Source organism: Helianthus annuus, chromosome 5 (assembly GCF_002127325.2).
Source record: "Helianthus annuus cultivar XRQ/B chromosome 5, HanXRQr2.0-SUNRISE, whole genome shotgun sequence".
Taxonomy (NCBI): Eukaryota; Viridiplantae; Streptophyta; class Magnoliopsida; order Asterales; family Asteraceae; genus Helianthus; species Helianthus annuus.
Window position 1 is genome coordinate 106702364 of NC_035437.2, and position 9401 is coordinate 106711764.

The 9401-nt window shown below is 47.6% G+C and overlaps 1 protein-coding gene across 1 annotated transcript; it reads left to right on the forward strand.

Moving 5' to 3' along the window:
- The first annotated feature begins 2329 nt into the window (after positions 1-2329).
- On the forward strand, positions 2330-5425 carry LOC110943371. The gene is made up of 2 exons (XM_022185122.1): positions 2330-4941; positions 5254-5425. The coding sequence occupies exons 1-2, from the start codon at positions 2330-2332 to the stop codon at positions 5423-5425; spliced, it is 2784 nt and encodes a 927-aa protein (XP_022040814.1).
- The last annotated feature ends 3976 nt before the right edge of the window (positions 5426-9401 follow it).

Below are 9401 nucleotides of genomic sequence, written 5' to 3' on the forward strand. Positions count from 1 at the left end.
ACACCAAACACCGCCGCCGATGCAGACTGTAAGCCATGGACCAGGCCCTTCTATTCCATCGGAGCAAGCACAACTCAACTACTCTGCACTTTTAGGGCTACCCGAAGGAAAAACTCTGGCTTCCTGGTATGCCGAACAAATGGCGTCCATAAACCTCGTTTATACGCAGCTCAGCGCACAACAAGCCTTGCTCCAAGCACAGGCTAACCAATCAGCATTCGTAACTCCACAACCAAGGTCTCTGAGTACACACACGGCTCAGCAGACAAACGCGTGGAACTTACGACCAGAAAGAGAACCACTGCAACAGGTCAGAAGACCCAGCATACAAGACACGCGCGATACTTATGCTGAAACAGAGAGCAACTTCGTCCAAACCTCCAATCTACAACGAAGGCCGATCCAAACCCGTTTGGGCGCGCGCAACATGAATACAGAATGGGAAGAGGAGGAAGACGACCCAACTTACAAGGCGGAATCCACAGTGTTTAGCAGACTTCCTCCGGAACACGAAGCATACAAACCAACCAAGCGCGCGGGGTACAACCCCAAAGCAGAGCATGATTACACCTTGAGCTATCGTCCTGAGGACATGGCTGAAAAGTCAAAATTCATTCGAGAAATCGCGTGCGCGGCCATCGACAAAACGAAATTACCACACAACGTGGGTAAATACAACGGGTTGACGGACCCAGACGATCACCTCCAGGTGTTTAAAGGTGCAGGAGCAACAGGCGGATGGAACTTACCAACATGGTGCCACCTGTTTGCTCAGACATTCGTTGGCGCGGCGCGCATTTGGTTCGACAACTTACCGGCTGGCAAAATCAAATCATGGGTCGATTTCCGAGAAAAGTTCCTGGCACACTTCTCTTAGCAGCGAAGACAAGCCAGAGACCCGGGTGATTGTCTGAACATATGGAGAAAAGACTATGAAAGCGTAGAAGATTTCATTACAAGGTATAACAAAGAATGTCTAGAGATCGGAGACATACCAGAGAAAATGATGCGCGCACACTTCATGCGAGCGGTCAAGTGCGACGATCTGGTTAAAAGAATCAAAGGGCGAGATGGAGGACCCAAAGACTGGGAAACCTTCATTGAAGCGGCCAAGACCATTGCGCAGACAGACAGGCAACTGACCGGTGACGATCACCGTCAGCGCGCACACAACCATAACGATCGAAACAACAGAAGGGGCAGAAATCAACCGTGGAGGGCTTCTGGGAACAGAGAAAGAAGCCCCCCACGGGACGACGCACGCCATACGATCAATCAGATAGCCCATCGAAAAGAAGTAAAGCGCGAAAATAGAGAAAAGCAGTGGACTCCACTAACCAAAACACCTTCTGAAGTTTTAGCCACAGAGAACCATCAGTTCAAACCACCCTTGCAGATGCGCAACAAAAGGGGTCAAGACCCAAATCTCTTCTGTGAATTCCACAAAGATACGGGCCACTTGACCGATGACTGCTTTAGCTTAAAGCAAGAAATCGAAAGAGCTCTAAGAGACGGAAAGCTCGGTCACTTAGTCAAAGGAGGAAAGCGCGAGTACCGCCAGATACAACGAAGAGATGAAGGTCCAGACAACAAGAAGCTCAGAAAGCTAGAAACTCATATGGTGCAAGGAGGTCCACGGCGACCAAGAAAAAATTACAACAAACGCGCGCAGGATGATTCATGGCGCGAGAAGCAAGTGGTTTTCCCAGTTGTCAGGGGAGGCCCGAGAGAAAAGCGGCCAATAGTCATCCCAGGGGTGATCGGCCACTACCAAACAGATTACATCTTCATTGATCCCGGGAGCACCGCGGACATCATATATGAACCGTGCTTCAATCAATTCGACCAAGAGGATAAGGCGCGCCTAGAACCAGTCGATTACCCACTAACTGGTTTCTGCAACGAGGCCGTCTTTCCCCTAGGACAAATATCATTCCCAGTGTTGCTTTCTGATGGGAGAAATTCGAGAACCGAAGAAGTCACATTCATGGTACTACCGGCACATTCAAGACATGACATCCTCCTAGGAAGAGAATCCCAAGGAGATTTCAGCATGATCTGTTCCGCACCACATTCTGCCATAGGTTTTCCAACCGAAACAGGCATCGCGTTGATATACGCAAGCAAAGAAGTGCTAGCAACAGATGAAATCAGACCGGCAAAAGCAAGCAAGCCTGCACCGCGCGTAGAGGCAGAAAAATGGGTATTGAATAGCGCGTACCCAGAACAAACAGTCACTCTGGGGCCCGCAATGTCTGATCTAACGCGCGCGGCGCTAAAGAAATTGCTGCATGACAACATGGACGTGTTCGCCTGGACACCGGCTGATATGGTTGGTGTTCCACGGCATATAGCAGAACACCGTCTAAACGTCTCCGAAGATGCCAAGCCAGTGGTACACGCCAAACGCCACCTAGGCGATATCAAACATGATGCAATGAAAGAACAAGTGTTGGAACTGCTAAACGCAGGAATCATCAGGGAAGTCCGGTACCAAACGTGGGTAGCAAGCCCAGTAATGGTAAAGAAACCGAATGGTAGTTGGAGAATGTGTGTCGACTACAAGGATCTGAACAAAGCATGTCCCCGTGACTGCTATGCTTTACCAGACATAGACGAGAAAATAGATTCTTTGGCAACGTTTCGGTGGAAATGTTTTCTGGATTGCTACAAAGGATACCACCAGGTCCAGATGGCTGTTCAAGACGAAGATAAAACCGCATTCCGCACACCAACGGGGTTATACTGCTACACCAAGATGCCGTTCGGCTTAAAGAATGCGGGCGCAACATACCAAAGGTTGATGAACGAAACATTCAGTGACGCCATTGGTAAGTACATAGAAGTGTACATGGACGATCTGGTAATCATGAGCAAGGAGGAGAGCGCGATGCTGGCAAATATCCAGAAGACCTTCAGCACGCTGCGCAGCGTAAGCATCAAACTGAATCCAGCAAAGTGCTCATTCGGAATGGAGGAAGGAAAGTTTTTGGGCTTCATAGTCACTAAAGATGGTTTTAAGGTGAACCCAGAAAAGGTTCAGGCCATAGAAAGGATGCCTTCACCAGCAAACGTCAAAGACATGCAAAAGCTTGCAGGACGATTGGCAGCACTCAATCGGTTCCTAGCCAACCACGCTGCAAAATCCTTCCCATTCATCAAGACCTTGCGCAACTGCATGAAGAAAAACCAATTCCAATGGACTCCGGAAGCAGAAAATGCGTTCCGCGAGATGAAAGACTGTCTCATCAAGCTGCCAACTCTTACCGCACCAAACAAAGGAGAGCCTTTGGTCCTGTACCTCTCAGCTTCCGACAAGGCCGTCGGAGCCGTACTGCTGGTTGATCGACAAGGTGTCCAAACACCTGTATATTATGTGTCCAGAACCTTGACCGACCCAGAAACCAGATACGCAATCATGGAAAAGCTTGTCCTTGCACTGATTCACGCGTCAAGAAGGCTGCGCAGATATTTCGCCAATCACGTCATCCACGTGCTAACAAACTACAATATTGGGAATATCCTAGCAAGGCCAGAAGTATCAGGAAGGTTGGCCAAATGGGCAATAGAGCTAGGGGGACACAACGTCGTTTTCAAACCACGTCCATCGATCAAGGGCCAAGTATTGGCAGATTTCATGACGGAGGTTCCAGATGACAAAGACAGAGAGTGTAAAGCGATGGAAAAAGCTGAGAAAAAACAAACCGAAGAGCCATGGCTGCTGTATACAGACGGTGCATCCAATGAAGATGGGGCAGGCGCGGGGCTGCGGCTAGTAAGCCCTGACAAACACGAGTTCACTTACGCCATACGCCTAGACTTCAAGAGCACAAATAACGAAGCAGAGTACGAAGCCTTTCTGGCCGGCTTGCGTTTGGCAATCAAAATGGGAGTCCGACACATCGAAGCACATGTGGACTCCATGTTAGTAGCAGGCCAAATCAATGGTCAATACGAAGCCAAGGGCGACATAATGGCACTCTATCTCAACCAAGCAAAGACGTTGCTGCAAACCTTCTATTCTTACAAAGTGCACCACATAAACCGCAGTGAAAACAAGCCGGCAGACGCCTTAAGCAAGCTTGCGTCAACAAGTTTCCAGCACCTAGCCAAAGACGTGCGCATAGAAGTTTTAAGCAACCCATCTGTTCCACTCAGAGAAGTCAGCGTCATCCAAACAGGAACCACGTCCTGGATGACACCCATAATCATGTACTTACAGTCCGGAATACTTCCAGAAAATAAAGCTGAGGCGCGGAAAATCAAGTATAAATCAGAACATTATCAGATGGCAGACGGGATACTGTACCGAAAGTCATATCTCGGCCCGCTGCTAAGATGTGTTGACGCCGACGACGCAAATTATCTGATCCGGGAAGTACATGAAGGCATCTGTGGTATCCACGCCGGGCCGCGCATGGTAGTGGCAAAAGTAATGAACGCCGGTTACTACTGGCCCGGAATGCATCTCGATGCCGTGAAGGAATTAAGGAAGTGCAGCGGCTGCCAACGGCATGCACCAAAAACCATGCGTCCAAAAAACGAATTGGTACCAGTAACAACCGCATGGCCCTTTCAGCAATGGGGCATAGACATGGTGGGCCCTTTCCCAGAAGCTCCGGGGGCAGTCAAGTTCATCATCGTCGCGGTCGATTACTTCACCAAGTGGGTGGAAGCAAAAGCACTTGCGTCAACCACGTCGGCAGTCGTTAAACGATTCATTTGGGAACAAATCATATGCCGGTTCGGCCTGCCACTCCGGATCATCACCGACAATGGTACAAACTTTGCAGCAGATGATCTCGAGCGATGGTTCAAGGAACTAAACATTGAACATACCTTCTCGTCGGTCGCACATCCGCAAGGGAATGGTCAAGTTGAAGCGGTCAACAAGAGCATCGTCGATGGCATCAAAGCAAGGCTCGGTGAAAAAAGACGAGGGTGGGTCGATGAGCTACCAAGCATATTATGGGCCCATAGAACAATGCCCAAAACAAGCAATGGAGAAACACCTTTCAGCTTGGTCTATGGGTCCGAGGCTGTGATCCCAGCAGAAATCGGGCTTCCATCTCCGAGAATGCTCTCCATGAATCTGATCAATAACGAAGAAGAAAGGAGGATCGACCTGGACCTCCTAGAAGAACGGAGGGAGATGGCAGCAATCAATGAAGCCAAATACAAATCAAAGCTTGAAAAGTATTACAACTCCCGAGTCCGGATCTGCACCTTCAACCCAGGCGATTATGTCTTAAGGGACAATGAAGCGTCCAACGCAGAAAAACCGGGAAAACTGGCTCCCAAATGGGAAGGCCCGTACATCATTGATGAGGTCCTCGGCAAGGGGGCATACAAGCTACGCACCATGAACGACAAAGAGGTTCCACGAACCTGGAATGCCCAACAGTTACGAAAATGCTACATATAATACAAACATGTAATCGTATAGGGCGAATCGCCGACACATTGACCTAATACAAGAAGTGTTTGGCTATCTTTACTTCATGCAAATTTTTTGTCACAACTGCATTTATTACTTCGGGCGTACACGAAAACATCAATGGCTCGACCATAGGAAACGTTGTAGACCTCCAAGGCTCGTCACAGCCAAGTGAACAGCCGGGTCGGAAAACACAACCAAAGCCTACAAAGCGCCAAAAAACATAACTTTGTGCCCACATAAACACGAAAATATCGATAGCAAGGTAACTAAACATTGTAACGCTCCCAAGGCTGTGATCCCAGCTGAGCTCACACAATAACCTGCAACTCGATCACTTCGTATGTCACATACAAGCGCGCATACTTAAACGACAGAATAAAAACGTTGTAATAACACAACATCACCTGTCAGCGCCATCATTCATTCGTGACACCTAATCAAAGTAATTAAACATGCACATATTATGACGATTTCAAAATTTGCATAACCATAATCAAAGTAACAACATATCTGTCAAATACATAACACCACAGGCAAGAAATTTCAAATTGTCTCAAAAACAACCATCACAAGCCCATTCAGGGCCATACACGGCACGCAGGCCGGAAACAACCTATCAAGTATGGCTGGAGCCAGCTGTCACACCCCCAAAATCCACACGCGGAATACCACCGCTTGGAGGCGTGACATGACCAAGATCAAGCCATCAATCATATCAAACATAGCAATTAATAATAAAAGTAGTTAATGTAATTCATCACGACATGATTGATGTTCAAAAACCAAACATTGTTTAAGTAGCGGAAGCATAGTAATGTAAACCCAAAATAGTCATAAGTTCAAATATCATTCATGATCTTTATCCCACAACGACCTCCTCCTCCTTGTGCAAGCTCCATGAGTACCTATGGTCCTGCAAGGCTTGCAGCAAATAATCAACAACTAGTTGAGCGAGTTCACAAAAAGTAAGTTCATAACATTAATGCGTAAGTTTATCTAGTGGGGGCTTCCCATACACGTATATACTACTGGTGAGGGATTCTCATGTTTATCCTTTATAATGGGGGATTCCCACTATAGTACTTACTAGACTAGTGCAACCATGTGTTCTTCTTAAACTGAGAACAGGAATACGTACGGGGTCACGTAGGCTTTACGTGACGTGCCCTTCCCCGAGGACAGTTGTACGCGTGGGGGGCTACGTAGGCTTTACGCAGCGTGTCCTTCCGACCCGGAAGACAGTAGATGGCTGTGTGACCCTTACGTAAGCATTTCTGAGCCTTCAAGAAAGAGATGATGCCAACCACCGCACCACTCTTGTCGCCTTGTACTTCGAGAGGTTCTTGACCAGAACGAGGAATACGAATTATCTTCTCACTGCATAAGATTTCTGCCTGGTGTTGGGATAGCCAATCCATCCCAATCACGACGTCGAAGCTACCCAAAACTATGGGAATGAGATCGATAGAGAAAGCTTGACCAGCTAGGATAAGATTACAACCCTAAACTACGTGCGTGGCTTCTAGACTTTTACCGTTAGCTAACTCTACTACATGTTTGGTGGATAAAAGTGTTGGTGCACGTTTTAGCAGTTGACACATTTTCACAGACATATAGCTTGTATCCGCACCCGAATCAAACAAAACAGTAACGTAAATATTGTCGAGGAGAAACTTACCCATAACAACGTTGGGATCGTTCACTGCGTCACCTCGACCTAGCACAAAAGCGCGTCCCCTAGCCTCGTTGCCATTATTGTTGTTGTTCCCACCGTTGTTGTTCCCGTTGCCCTGGTTATTGTTGTTGCGATTCTGGTTCAACTGAGGGCAGTCGCGTTTAAAATGGCCTTCAGCCCCACACTGGAAACATCCCCGGTTTCCACGCTGTGGCTGCTGTTGCTGATTCTGGTTCTGCGGAGCTGGTAGTTGAGGTTGCTGGTTCTGATTTGCAGGACGAGGGCTCCTACAGTCTTTAGCCTCGTGCCCCATCTTGAGACACCTTTGACAACGACCCTTGCTGCATGGGCCGCTATGGTGCCTGTTGCAATTGTGACACTTGGGGTGAAATCCCTGATATCTTCCCCGTCTATGACCACCAGAGGATTGCTGACTGGGACTCTGGTAGTGGTCAGTCTTCTGCTGCTGCGCTTGAGACTGAACGGATGCTGAACCTTTACTAGAATCTCCATCCCATTTTCTTTTGCTGTCGCTAGTAGTAGCAGGAGTAGCTGAAGGAGTGACTGTAGCAGTAGCGCTGACACGCTTAGGCAGTTTATTCTGATCCACTGCCTGGTCGGTGATACGATGAGCGAGACGCTGAATATCCTGGATGTTGTCGAGATTAGCCGATGTGACATGGCTCTGGATTTCTGGCGCCAATCCCTTGAGATACATCTCAATGCGCTTGTATGGAGGGTCCACCATGGTTGGACACAGCACGGCCAGCTCGTTCGACCGCTTAGTATACGCTTCAATCTCTGACCCAACCATTTTCAAATTATACAGCTCGTCTTCCAGCTTGTGAATGTCTTCACCTGTGCAATATTCCCTTTTTATAAGTTCCTTAAAATCGTTCCAGGGTGTGGCGTTAGCAGCTGCCAACCCAAGAATTTGCACCTGCGCATTCCACCAGGTTAGCGCGATTCCTTCCAAGGTGCCGGTGGCATACTTGACCTTGCGAGCCTCAGGGCACTCGCACATTTCGAATACTGACTCTAGCTTTTCAAACCAATGGAGGAGTCCCACTGCCCCCTCGGTGCCGCTGAAAGAATTTGGACGACAGTCCATGAAGTTCTTGAATGTGCAGACAGGCTGCTGCGCGTGTTGACCTATTGTGTACGAATAGGACGAAGTTAAATACGAGAGTTAATGTAGGATCTAGAGATCCTAGTATGAATCTATACTGCAGGGTATACTACCTGCTTGAGCAGCTGCAAGTGCCGCAGCAACTTGAGCTTGAACGAGAGCCTCTAGCTGGGCTTGAGTCATGTTGATTCGTCCAGACATGATCTTCATTGTAAAAAGTAACGTAAGTGAGAGTGGTTCGCGAGTAGGGCAATGACAGAAAAGTGTAAGCACGTAGGGATTCTCATGCTATAGTATCATGTGTATCTAAACGTAATGCGAGCAAAGTTCTAAGCAGTTCTAGCAAACAGGCAATAAACATAAACCTTATTACCTAGGATGTCGAGTCTTGCACGTGGAGCGAAGCGTCGTTGTGGATCGTTGAGAGCACTGTTCTGGTTATAGTCCGGTTTTAATAAAAACGTTTTCCCATATTAAAACCAAGTTCTCTATAACCAATGGCTCTGATACCAATCTGTCACACCCCCAAAATCCACACGCGGAATACCACCGCTTGGAGGCGTGACATGACCAGGATCAAGCCATCAATCATATCAAACATAGCAATTAATAATAAAAGTAGTTAATGTAATTCATCACGACATGATTGATGTTCAAAAACCAAACATTGTTTAAGTAGCGGAAGCATAGTAATGTAAACCCAAAATAGTCATAAGTTCAAATATCGTTCATGATCTTTATCCCACAACGACCTGCTCCTCCTTGTGCAAGCTCCATGAGTACCTATGGTCCTGCAAGGCATGCAGCAAATAATCAACAACTAGTTGAGCGAGTTCACAGAAAGTAAGTTCATAACATTAATGCGTAAGTTTATCTAGTGGGGGCTTCCCATACACGTATATACTACTGGTGAGGGATTCTCACGTTTATCCTTTATAATGGGGGATTCCCACTATAGTACTTACTAGACTAGTGCAACCATGTGTTCTTCTTAAACTGAGAACAGGAATACGTACGGGGTCACGTAGGCTTTACGTGACGTGCCCTTCCCCGAGGACAGTTGTACGCGTGGGGGGCTACGTAGGCTTTACGCAGCGTGTCCTTCCGACCCGGAAGACAGTAGATGGTATTGGGTTACGTAGGCTTTACGTAACGTG